Here is a 12,058-nt window from a genome sequence, read left to right as displayed (position 1 = left end):
AGGGGTACGGCGCGCGCGGCCTCCAGGGACAGCCCCTCGGCGGAGGCGGAGGCGGGGCCGGCAAGCGGGGCCCTCGGCGGTGCGGCGGTGAGGGGTCGGCCCCGGGCGCCCCCCAACCCCGGCGGTCCCGCGGCACCACTTTCCGAGCCCAAAGGCCTTGCTTTGCCGCTGTCACCTCCTCACTGAGTCTCCTCAATTTGCTCTCTCCCCTCAGGGATTCTGTTACCGATGGCGGCCACGAAAACGTCGACCTATGGTGAACATTTCAGGCCAGAAAAATTAAAAGAATGGCCAGAGCCCGAGTCAGTTGCTTTAATGGAGGTAAAAGAACCTGGCATCTTGGGGCATTATTTTGGTGATGGGACATAAATCCCTTGAGATTTATTTTGTGCTAATAACGGTTGTAGTCCCCAGAATTAGAACAGCGCCTGGCGTACACTAAGGCGCTCAGAGAATTCGTTGAACTGGAATGGCCCGGGATCAAATTTGGCCACGAGTGTGGTTCCCCTGTTCCCCGTGGCCAACTGTAGGGTCAGGGCAGCGACAGGGCGGGCCCGTGGGCAGACGCAGCAACCCCGGAGCACGCCCGGCAGGACAGGCCAGGTCTGGGCTGGCCAGATGATTCCCGATTCTTCAGGGTCTGGTAAAGCACTGATTTCCTAAGGACATTCCATTATTTTATATGGTCCTATGATTTGCCTCGCTGAAAGAAAAGCTCTTGGATATTTCCTTTATTTTGCCTCCTTTGCTGTGGTGTCAGTAAGAGTAGTGGGACACAATATTTGTGTTGCACAAAAAGCTGTAGAGTTCAAAAGTGCTGCTAGAAATCACTAACATCTTATTTTTTTCTGGCAAAATCACAATGAACGAGCTATCAAAGACAAAAACTGTCTATTTCCTGAAACAAAAAAAGTGGTTTGAAAATCTGACACATGACCAATAGAATATATAACATTTGATAATGTTAATAGGATGGCTAAAAAACTGTTATTTCCCAAGATGCTTGTCAAAGTGTATGTTTCTACTTCTTCAGATAAATGGATTTATTTCTTCTAAATTTGTAATATAGTATCAGGGGAAAATGTTTGTTTTACATGATTTTCTAATTGCCATCTTTAAAAATAAATGTAAGAATGCTTTAAAGCAAGATTCTGTTTATATTATCAAGGGAGTTTTATTTTGGAGAAGACCCAAGTAGCTGTCTGAATATCATTTTACATTTCATGTGAAGCTGTTAATATATGGGCAAAAATACAACTCTCCTTTTTGAGATTTCTTGGATTCACAGATTTAGTATTTGAGTTTGGGGTTTGTTTTGTTTTGATGCACTCACTGTGACAGAACTGAAAGAAGAGCCAGAGATTGAATAACATAGTTGTAAGAACCTGTGTCATTTTACACTAGATAATTCTTTTAGGTAATAGCATTTCTCTTCCAGATGCTAGATTTGTATTGTCTTTCCATTTGTTCCTACTGAATCCTGTAAGAATAAAAGTTGAAAGATCACTTCCTAGTGAGGATTTCAGTGTATCAGCTTTACCCAGTCTCATAAGGGAAGAAAGCAGCAAGTTTCTAGATGTAAGACAATCTTGGTTCTTGGCCAGGAGCTGCCACTAACTGGCTCTGTGACTCTGAACAGTTTGAATGAAATCTAACTTGCTGTAGTTTTGGGTTATAAAGAGACCTAGTAGAAGTCAGGAAACTTAAAGGGCCCTTTAAAACATACCTATTGAATTCCTGAAAAAAGGATTCATTTTATAGAGGATCCTTTAATTAGTAAGTTTTCTTGGTATTTTAAACTATGATTTAATGGTATGATGTAAGGAATTTGTTTCAAAATAATCTGGGTGGGGAGGCAGGAGAGTGAGTAGGGATTTAGATGAAACAAGATTGACTTGAGTTGATAGTTGTTGAACCTGAGTGATGGGTGCATGAAGAATCATGTTTGAAAATTTCCATAATAAAAAGTTACAAAATATGCTTTGAGGTACAGACATTAGATTTACACTACAACAATTGGTAAAAATACACTGAGTTTTGTCATAATGGTTTGTTTCTTCAGGATTTACATCCTAATACTCAATTCTGTAATTTTAGGCGTTAGCTAGAGAAGACATTGATGAAGCTGTACACACAATATTATTTAGAGAAAATTATGTTGTGAAGGTAAGAGTTGGCTACAGATTGTGGATTCTAAGTGTGTTCTGGGTAAGCAAGAGTGATTCAGAGCAGTGAGACCCAGCAGAAGTTACTATGTCAGAGTTTTATTTTGCTGGAAGAATGAACCTCCTCTGATTCATTCATTTATGCTACATACATCTGAGATTGTGCCACCTCCTTGCAGGGTCACTAAGGGGTCGGGATTCCCAGATCTGTCCCAGAACTGAGAGATCATTCTAACTGCTCCTCTTCTTTGAACTGGTACTGAATATAAATTCTTTCTGACTAAAACTTACCTCCCTCTCCCCTGTTCCCGTGTTGCACTGGGATATTATAAAGCTACCAGAAATGAATTAGTATTTAAGAGTAATGACCAATCAGTACTGATAGTCATTATGGAATTAATAAATTTGAGGGGGTTTTAATTTTAATAACATGGGATTGAAATTCAGGGTTATATGAAATACTTTAACATTTGTATTGTGATTTATATAAACTCACATATATTCTCATTTGAGTGTTAAAGAGGTAGGTGGGATTACTCTCCCTGTATAGATTTAGAGAGAGAGATGTGGGAGCAAGTCTAGTCCTCTTTCCACTCTACCAATATTGTCATAGCCTTTACTGATGAAGCAGGCTAGGGACATGGAATGGGTGACAAGGGAATGCTTTGAAATCCTTAAAAAGAAGCAGGAGTTTCATGAGTTAGTATGGTTTGGATATGGTTTAATCCGAAGGCACAACTGTGGTTTAGAACTTTTCACGGGTTCTTCCTGCTCTATGTTCTCCGGTTCTTTCTGAACTTTATTCATCTCTTCAATTATTTTATGCTAGGACTTTGTAACCTAAATGAGCTGAGAGCTTTCCCCCCTTATTCAAATGACAGTAAGTGGAAAATTTCTTAATAATTTGTTTTCTTTGTTTGTATCACTTCATTAGAAATTGGATACGTATTTTCAGCATCTGGACATTTTTAAGGAAAGAAGGAAAGAGATGTTACATAAAAAATGGATTGAAAATGTTGCAGACCCTCTTCAGGAGAGAATTATGAAAAAAGTAATTTCATATAGAGGGTCGGAAAAAACAAAGCAGGAGAATTTTGAATATTTTTTAAAGCACACAAATAAAACGGTACTTAGTGTTTTTTTTTTTTTAAATAACATATACTTTTTTGAAGAGTTAGGTGAACATTTTCACTGATTATGCAGATAGTCCCAAGTTTATTTTTTATTTAAGATGAATTCATGGAATTGTAGTACAGCTTACTATATTTTTAAACCTGGAGTTTTGGGTGGAAGGGATAGACTTGGAACTAGATTTATCAGGAATGCTTTGAGGTAAATGTTAATAGAATAAGTGTCTTAAACCCGAAGGACCTTTATTATTTACTTAACAAGAAATTGAGGGGTAGGTGGTCTCACGGTGAGTTCTGATAGCATAACAATGTCGTTAATCATTCAGTTTTTTTCCTATTGTTCTCTTCTGCTATCCTTCATATTTTCAGTGTCCCCATCACTCTCACATTTGTAAACACATTTGGTTGCTTACAGCCCTAGGTGTTAGGTCTGTGTTCAAGGCAGGAAGAGGGGATAAGGAATGGTGCCAGAGGACCTTTTTCTTACACCTCATCCTCTGATCAGAAGCAAAATGAGTCCCCAGAAGCTCCTAGCAGATTTCTCCTTAAGTTTCACTGGCAGTAACTGGGTCACATCACAAATCCTAGCTAGACGCAGGGCCAGGAAAGAGAGTGTGTGGCTTTCCAATTGCTACAGTAAGAAGTGGGCAAAGGAGATGGGGATTCCATGACTGTTGAGTTAACCAACTACTAGGTGGAGGGACCACAGTTTCTATACTCTGTTCTTCAGTTTGGTTTTACAAAATAACAAGGAAATATTGGCTTCTTTTGAAGATTTTTCTGTTTTAACTTTGAACTCCAGAACCTCTTTTGAAATTTAGGCCCACCCAAATTTCCAGGTATTTATTAGAGATCTAGAGTAGTTTAATTGGAACGTTAGAGCATTTAAGTATATTTACTGGGCAAAAATTTCTGGACATGTACTTTAAATATTTCCTGAAAACCCAAGAGGAATAGTGAAAGCATCCAGGTCTCTTTGAACCCAAAGTGCAAAGTCTTACAGCTGTGCCCACGCAAGTATAGGATGGGGAAGCCATACCTTGGAAAAGCCATGTGTTGACGTCTGACTGATTTTGAATGACAATAATTCAACATGAACTGGCTTCCAAGAAAGCATGTGAGTTCTTAGGCTGTTCTTAGATTGGAGGCACCCAAGTCTGTCCTCTCCACCCTGTTGTTACTGCGTCACTCCTGATTCACATTGTAGAGGGGACATCACCAGTTGCAGAACCTTTAGAAGAGGGTGGAGGCTTGACAACACTTCCTAGAAGAAAAGTGGAAAGAAATATGGAATATTTAGCCCAAGGAATTGATGACACAAGGAACAATGAAACCTTTACATGTTTAAAAGGCTGACATGTGGATGATGGGTAGAGGTATTTTTTATTGCTTCAGGGGAGAGAACTAATATCTTCACCTGGCAGTGACAAGACAGATTTCAACTCTGTTTAAGGACAAACGTCCTTGTGGTTAGAATGATCAAGACTGTACCTGCCTAATGAAGCAGGACATTCTGAAACTAAGGCTGGTTGATGACTTTGCATGAAAACTGGGTGATGACTTCTCCCAGAGGTGGTGGACTCACCACAATCTATCTTCTGAGGTTTTTTCTAGCTCTTTGAATCTCTGCTTTTATGTAAAAAAATGGAATAAAGTACTTGGGGTTTTTTGAATCTTGCAAAACATTTGTATGTAGTGATTTGCACTTAGGTGTACTGTTTTGTTCTTTTTTTTAAAGGAAATTATATTTGGAGACCTGTATGATCCTGAAGTATACAATCCTTTTAATATGACAAAAAAGGACCCACATTACGGAAAGGTAAGGAAGTTTCTTACTTTTGTTTGTTTATTCTTAGGGGCTCTGGGGTTGGAGAAAACCTACTCATTTTAGAAGAGTTGTAGTTACTCAGTGTTCATTTAAAAAAAAAAAAATCCACAAAAGCATTTCCCCTGAGTTTTAGAAGGGGAACCCAAAATAATTCCAACCACTGGGGAATTTATACTGTGAACAAGGCATGTGTGTGTGATAATCCATTCATTCATTTGTTCATTCATTCATTCATTCATTCACTACATTCAGCAAACTAAAAGCCCAGGAGGGAGAGGAAGACAGCAAGTGCAATGGGGTGTGACGAGTGTGTCACAGAACCAGCACAGGGAGCACTGGCTCAGGAAGCAGAGCTCCTTTCTACTGGAGGTGGAAGGAGGGATGGCAGGAAATGCTGCCAATAGTTGAGTCTGTAATGAGTCGTCACCTTTTAAACTACCAATACAAGTTGAAACTTTGAGATACAGGTTTTCGTGTTTAACTCCTGTGTAGCAGAAGTAGCCACCTGATATTACTATTCAATAAAAAAGATACATGTGTGGCTCTGAAGAGAAAAGCGGTTTATTTTGCTTTGCCCAGAAAAGCCAAGGCGAAGATAATTGTTATGAAGATAAGAAGGTTCTTTTGGCTCTGGGAGACTGAGTAGTGTTGAGCCGTCACTGTGCTGCCTCGCTTACTCAGAAACTGTTTACCTCGAAAACAGCAGTGGGTCAAGATGAAGTGTGTGGAAAACAAAGACGGGAAAAACGGGTCCTCTGTCTAGAGCCTATAGCCAGGAGGGAAGAAGGAAAACCACCTTTCTCTACAACCTCTTTGCCCTGGCTGGTCCCTGACACTCACTGGCACTGAGATTCACCTGCCCTCCTGTTCTCCGGCCCTTAGACTGGGGGCCAGCCCTCCCAGGAGGGCACTGTCCCCAGGCTGCTTCGGAATGCTGCTTTGTGCTTCTAAAGCATCCTGAGCTGATGCCTCTCATAACTATTGTCATTGTGTATGACTTGTCTGTCGAGATCCCTGAAGACCTTGCTGGCATGTGTACATGGTGGCATCAGCAAATATTTATTGACTGATGCAATGACACAGAACTCGGAACAGAAGCGAGTCTCTTCTATTTGGGTGGCCCTCCCTCCATTCAGCCACTTAAGGCTCAGTGAAATTTCCTAATGGGAAGTGGGTGACATTTATCCTTCCCCTGCTCTGTGGGTTGACATTATTTATGGGTCCTTATTCTTGGCTGCTTTGGTATCCAGTAAGGCCATACTTGAATGCTTCAGACAGATTCAATAAGCATAATAGAAACTGCAGTCGGGTCCTCAGAGAGTCCTTTTTCTTGTAGGTTACAGTCCCACCATTTTGTGATCCTCTGTTTAGAAGACAGCAAGAGATAGATGAAGAGAAGAGAGCTATTTTTCAATATAAGACAGGTACTTTGTGATCACTGGGCTTTATTTTTAGAGACGTCTAATTGTTAAATGATTTCCTACCCCAAGAGTGACTGGAGTTGACTTTAAGAGAGTGTTAATTTAGATTTTTAAAAAATCTTCCTGTAGGAAAACAGTATACTTCAAAACAATTTAAAGAACTAGAGAAGGCTAGGGTGGATGCCAAACTGCCCCAGTTCACGTTCACTGCACACAGTGTGATTCCAAAAGAGCGTCATAACGCTTCTGCGAGAGCTGTGAGGCGGAAACCTCCGAGTAAATGCAGGTAAAGATGAACTGTTTTCCTGTCTCCATAGATTTGCCTTTTACAGAATGTCTTGTAGTTTGAATCATACAATACATAGTCTTTTTCCAGATTTTACTTCATTCCTAAGGATGTTTTCACAGGATTAAGAATGTTAGGTTGGTAGTTATTTTCTTTCAACGTAAAGTGGTACCTCGGTTTTTTAACGTCTCCATTGACAAACATTTAGGTTTACGAACTCCGTAAATTTTATGGATCTATGGTATCATTAGATAGTAAAATTCATGCTAAATTTGCAGTTTTAGGGGTTGATTTTAAAGGTCTGGAACGGATTAATTCATTTTGCATTATTTTGTATGGGGAAACCGCATCTTGGTTTTCGAATGTTTCAGAACTCAAACGGTCTTTCGGAATGGATTACATTAGAAAACCGAGGTACCACTGTATATCCCACTGTCTTTTATTCTTTTCCATTGAGAAGTCAGCTGCAGTCTTACTGTTGTTCCTTTGAAGATAATTGTCATTTTTTCTGTATGCTTTTAAGATTTTCTTGTTGTCTTTGATTTTCTGCAGTTTTATATGATGTTTCTAGATGCAGATTTCTTTGGATTTATCCTACCAGGAATTTGGGTCTTCCTGGATCTGTAAAGTGGTATCTTTAATCAGTTCTCAGCAGTTCTCAGTCATTTTCTCTTGGATTGTTACCTCTGCCATATTCTCTCTCTTCTCTTTCTGGTACTCCAGTTAAACATATTCTAGATTTTCTCACTGTATCCTCATTGTCTCTTACCCTTACATGTATATTTTCCATTCTTTGTGTCTCGCCATTTTTGATTCTAGATAATTTACTAATTATCGCTTCAGTTGTGTTTAATAATCTGTTGTTAAACCCACCCATTGAGCTCTTATTTTCAGTTGTTTTATTGTGATAATTCTAGCATTTTATTTGACACTTTTTCAAATAGGTTTTGGGGAAGGCTGTTTGTACTCAGGGTCTGGAGGGTCTCTGATTCCACTGGGGAACCTATCCCAATGCAGGGCTTGAATTGCCCACCAGGGGGAGGGAGGTGTTCAGAACAAAATTAACTACTCACCTGCCAGGACATCAACCAGACCCAGGAGGAAAAATCCACCAAAGATATGCTGGGAGCATGGAGGAATCAGCCTCTGCCCTGGTACCTGACGTTGTAGATGGAATATAGCCAGAGATGCCAACTCATTCCCAAAGAGTCCTGTCTTCTCTGGAATTGTTTCCATAGCTACCCAGTGACTTTAAAATTATGATTTTGTTTGGTAAGTTTTCCGCTGTTTTCTAGTTGTTGGAGCAGGAGTGGTGGCCTGTGCAAAGTTCTAAATCCTACACAAAAATGGAAGTCCTGTCATGCTTCTCGTGATGTTTCCGTTTTATCCTCCATCCCGAGTTTTGCTGGAATAAACAATGCTCCTTTGTTTCTGTTTCCCCTCGTATTTGGAAGTTTTATGTTGTATTTCTGGTTTCATGGCTTCTTTATCAATTTTAAGAAACAACTTTATTTAAGCATTAATAATTATAAATCTCCCTACTCCCCAGCAAGACTCTGGCACTATTTCCTTGTCTCTTCTCTAGCTCCTCAGCCTTTGTGGTCACAGCTTCTTAAATGATATTCCTCCCTCCAGTTTGGGCTCCCGCAGTGGATTCTGCCAGCTAGCAGTCTGAGAGATCTTTTTGAAGTCATCAGCCCCCCCCAAATGAAAACCCTCAGTAGCTTCCCATAACCCTTACAATAAAGTCCAAACTCCGTAACATGGCACATAAGGTGCTCTCCGGACCCTGCCACCCTTTCTGACTTCTAAGTAAATAAATAAATAAATAAATAAATAAAAATCCCCTCCCACTAAAGAAAAGAAATATAAATAAACCACAAAAATCTCTGGGTTAAGTCAGTACGTTTACAACTCCCTACCTGCCAGGTTGTTTCATGCCTTTGCAACTTCTGTTTACTGCTGGCCATCCCAATCCAGGCAGGAGAGGGAATTATCACGTGGCGCTAGAGCCCTGCATCCCCACCTGCCGTTTCCTACCACACACGAATGTGGAAGGACAGAAACATTCAGCCCACAGCAGTCAGGAGCACAGCCAGGCCACTTGAGGGACCAAGAAGAGGCCAGTCCTTTTCTCTCTAGGACCATGCAGCTTTCATCACAGCCGCTCTCTGTGAGCCTGCTTCCTTTCTCTTTCTCTGCACACCGGCTTTCTCTGCCCTCTTATGCATGTGTTGGAAAATGGATACCCCAGTCCTGCCTGACCTTTTGGCTTGGATGCTCTCAGTCTGCCTAGAAGTCCCTCTGTCCCAATTACAGCTCTAGGGACTGAGGCCTGGACCAGGTGCCACAACCACAGCCAGAGAAGGGTCACATGGTTCACACTCTACCTAAGGTTGTGCCATCATGGGTGTGGGTGGGACAAACTGATGGATGGACAGCCACCAAGTGAGTCTACTCAGTCTTTCCTTTTCCTAAAGTGAGTATTGAGTTTGCTATATTAATTTTCAGACAATTATTGAATGGTACAACTCTGTACAGAGTTGAGATAATTTTTTTCCTACTTTTTTCTTTGCAGTCCTGAAAACCCTATCTGTGCCGAAAATATATATTTGCCTGATAAAGAGACTACCACCCTAAGTCAGACTGTTTTTGAAAGGCAGTTTCATTCCTCGAAGCTCAACCAGGAAAACAAAAGGGATGAAAAGAAGGGTTTGGTGAGCGAAGATGTGGGGAGAGCAGGGCTGTCACAATTTGACAACACCCACGAGCCAGCAGGCGCTGATTTCAGAATCTGACAGAGCCCTCCCTCTTAGAGGGGCTCCCAAGGGCAGAGCAGGCAGGAGCCAAAGAAGGGATGAAAAAGAGGAGGCAGAGGAGGATTGATTCTATGCAGCAGAAATGGTGGGGTGCCTCTGGACTCACGTGTGCTGCCTAGACACGGAGCCCTTCAGCAGGGGAGCCTTGCATGAGGAAACTCAGAAAAGGAGCAGACTCTGGGACCCTGGACCCCACTTTTGGGGACTGTGGCTGTACAAGGTGAGGGAAAACCTGGCCAGAGGGGATCTGCCCTCCAAGATTTCCTCAGCTCTTTTTCTCTTCTGCCATTTTCTACTATTTACTACTTATCATATTCATACCACACCAAAAGTTTTGTTACTTACTTATTACATCCACACCAGACCAAAAGTTTTGTTCTCCTTAGTTCAGTCACAACAGGTAGGAATCTTTTGAAATGAAATTAATACTAAAAAAAATTAGGGCAGAATGATCGTTTAGCTCTATAGAAGGTATTTTAAATGCAGGAATTTTCCATGCACACATTTCTTATCCAGAGCTCCCAGACTGGTGGGCAGAGCTTACCTACCGCTCATGGTCTGTTTCTCCTCCCATCCTGTCTTCCACACCCTGTACCCTAAAGCCTGAGAGTTAGCGTGCTTCCAGGGAAGGCTTCACGGTGCTTGGCAGGTAATCGGCTGGTGACCTGTTTTGGGCACACAGTGGATCACTGCATTTCTCCTTTCCCCAAATGCCCTGCCCCTCACCTCCACCTCTGGCAAAGGATGAGGGACTATTTCTCATCCTCTCTAGCTTGAAAAACCAGCTCTACCCAATCCCATTGTTCTCCCCAGTCTCTCCAGAGAGAAACAGATTCTCCTTATATGGGAAGTGACCGCTTTCCTTAGCCAAGTCCCCTGAGCAGGACTGTATGTGAGCACAGGGAGCCTCTGTCAGACCTGAAATGACTGCCGTCTGTGCTTCCTTTTGGTGGGGCAGCCTACCTGCTGTTACCAAGAGAGCCAAAGGTGGAAGGGGTTTGCAGACAGAAGTTTAGTTTTGGCTCGTGTCCCAGCACTGGGTGGGTCAGCAGGTTGGCAGGCAGACTCTTCCATGCAGACTTCCACCCTGGCTAACGGAACTTTTACCGTCTTCAGCACCTGGCTTCAGAGCTGGCCCTGGGGAACTCACTGCTGTCCACCGGAAAAGGGAAGAGATCATGGAGGAGTCGTGCCTGAGAGTGTGGGTGGGCCAGGTCCCGTACACGCCACTGGCGAGGACCCAGGCACGGGGCTGTCCCTAACTGCAAGGGGCGGGCATGGGGGCCAGTAGCCACTGGGTGGTCAGGGCACGGTGGCAGGGACAGCAAGCATTCTATGGACAGCTAGTCATTCCTGCCATGTCATGAGGTCAGTACTGTGTGGAGCCCAAAGACACAGAGAGCCTAGTCTGAGCATCGCAGAAAACAGACGGAGCGAGGGAGAGGTGAGCAGAGGGCTGCTTGGGGAGCTGCCTGGAAAGTCTGCGCTCCAGCAGGAGGGCTGAGTGGCAGGTGGGATCCACTGGGGTGTCCCTCCCGGCCCCTGTAAGCCCCTATTCCTTCCCCTACACTCAGCAGTTCTCTTCTGTCAGTAGGTTCTAGGAACCCGACAGCACAGACCGCGATCCTGGGCAGCTGGGGAAGGCCAGCAGAGATGCAGGCCCCAGCCTGTGGAAAGAAGAGTGATGACAGCAGACGTCCTGGCCCAGCACCTGACTTCCCTGCAGCTGGGGGTCAGGCAAGGCCGCTAGGAACTGTCCCAGCCGTAGGAGGCCATTTGTAATAAAGCCTCGCCGAACTGTAGTTTGCAGCATCTATACAATGGTTAAAATACTGCCCATATGTTTTGTCTCTCCAGAAGTGGAAAGACATTGCAAGAAACATCCAAATAATAAGCTACTATTTATTGAGCTCCTGCTGTGAACGAGGAACTGCATGATGTATTTTATATTCATTTAAAAGTTTTCACAGCAAGAGAGAATTACCTCCCACTACGTGAAGCTCAGAGAGGTTCGGTGCCTTGCTCAGGGTCAGTTGCCTGGCTTGAAAGTGAGTGTTTTATTCCCAGTCCAGTCTCTCTGGTGCCAGAGCACAGGGCACACCCCTCAGGGAACCCTCTCCTCACACCTGTCAGACTTTGTAATGTTAGTCACACTGCTCAGAATTTGGGTCCCCTTTCTGAGGGTGGAGTTATCCCCCTCCCCTGCTGTGGCATCCCGGTCCTGAAGGGAGCAGGTCCTTGCGGGGCGTTCCTCACGTCTGCTTCCCCGGGGATGTAAGTGGCCTCAAGATGCACCTTCCCTCCTGCGTTCTTCAGCAAACCAGCCTCGTGTTTCGGTCAGGAGAGAACTTGACTTCGTAAGGGGCAGAGCTGCGTTCCTAGGTCAAACGGTGACTGGAGTTGCTGTGA

The 12,058-nt window shown here is 43.3% G+C and overlaps 1 protein-coding gene across 2 annotated transcripts; it reads left to right on the top strand.

The window, feature by feature from the left end:
* The first annotated feature begins 83 nt into the window (after positions 1–83).
* FAM228A (family with sequence similarity 228 member A) lies at positions 84–11,862 on the top strand. Of its 2 annotated transcripts, XM_033124852.1 has the most exons (6): positions 84–321; positions 5,034–5,114; positions 6,460–6,547; positions 6,674–6,830; positions 9,409–9,547; positions 11,244–11,862. In XM_033124852.1, the coding sequence occupies exons 1-6, from the start codon at positions 229–231 to the stop codon at positions 11,397–11,399; spliced, it is 714 nt and encodes a 237-aa protein (XP_032980743.1). In that variant the 5' UTR covers positions 84–228; the 3' UTR covers positions 11,400–11,862. The 2 variants fall into 2 exon arrangements, with proteins under 2 accessions (XP_032980743.1, XP_032980744.1); XM_033124853.1 differs by lacking the exon at positions 11,244–11,862 and having other exon boundaries at positions 9,409–10,355.
* Positions 11,863–12,058: the final 196 nt, after the last annotated feature.

The sequence above is a fragment of the Rhinolophus ferrumequinum genome, chromosome 13 (genome assembly GCF_004115265.2).
Source record: "Rhinolophus ferrumequinum isolate MPI-CBG mRhiFer1 chromosome 13, mRhiFer1_v1.p, whole genome shotgun sequence".
NCBI classification, from domain to species: domain Eukaryota; kingdom Metazoa; phylum Chordata; class Mammalia; order Chiroptera; family Rhinolophidae; genus Rhinolophus; species Rhinolophus ferrumequinum.
Note: the sequence above shows the minus strand (reverse complement) of the source record. Positions and strands in the feature narration are given on the sequence as shown.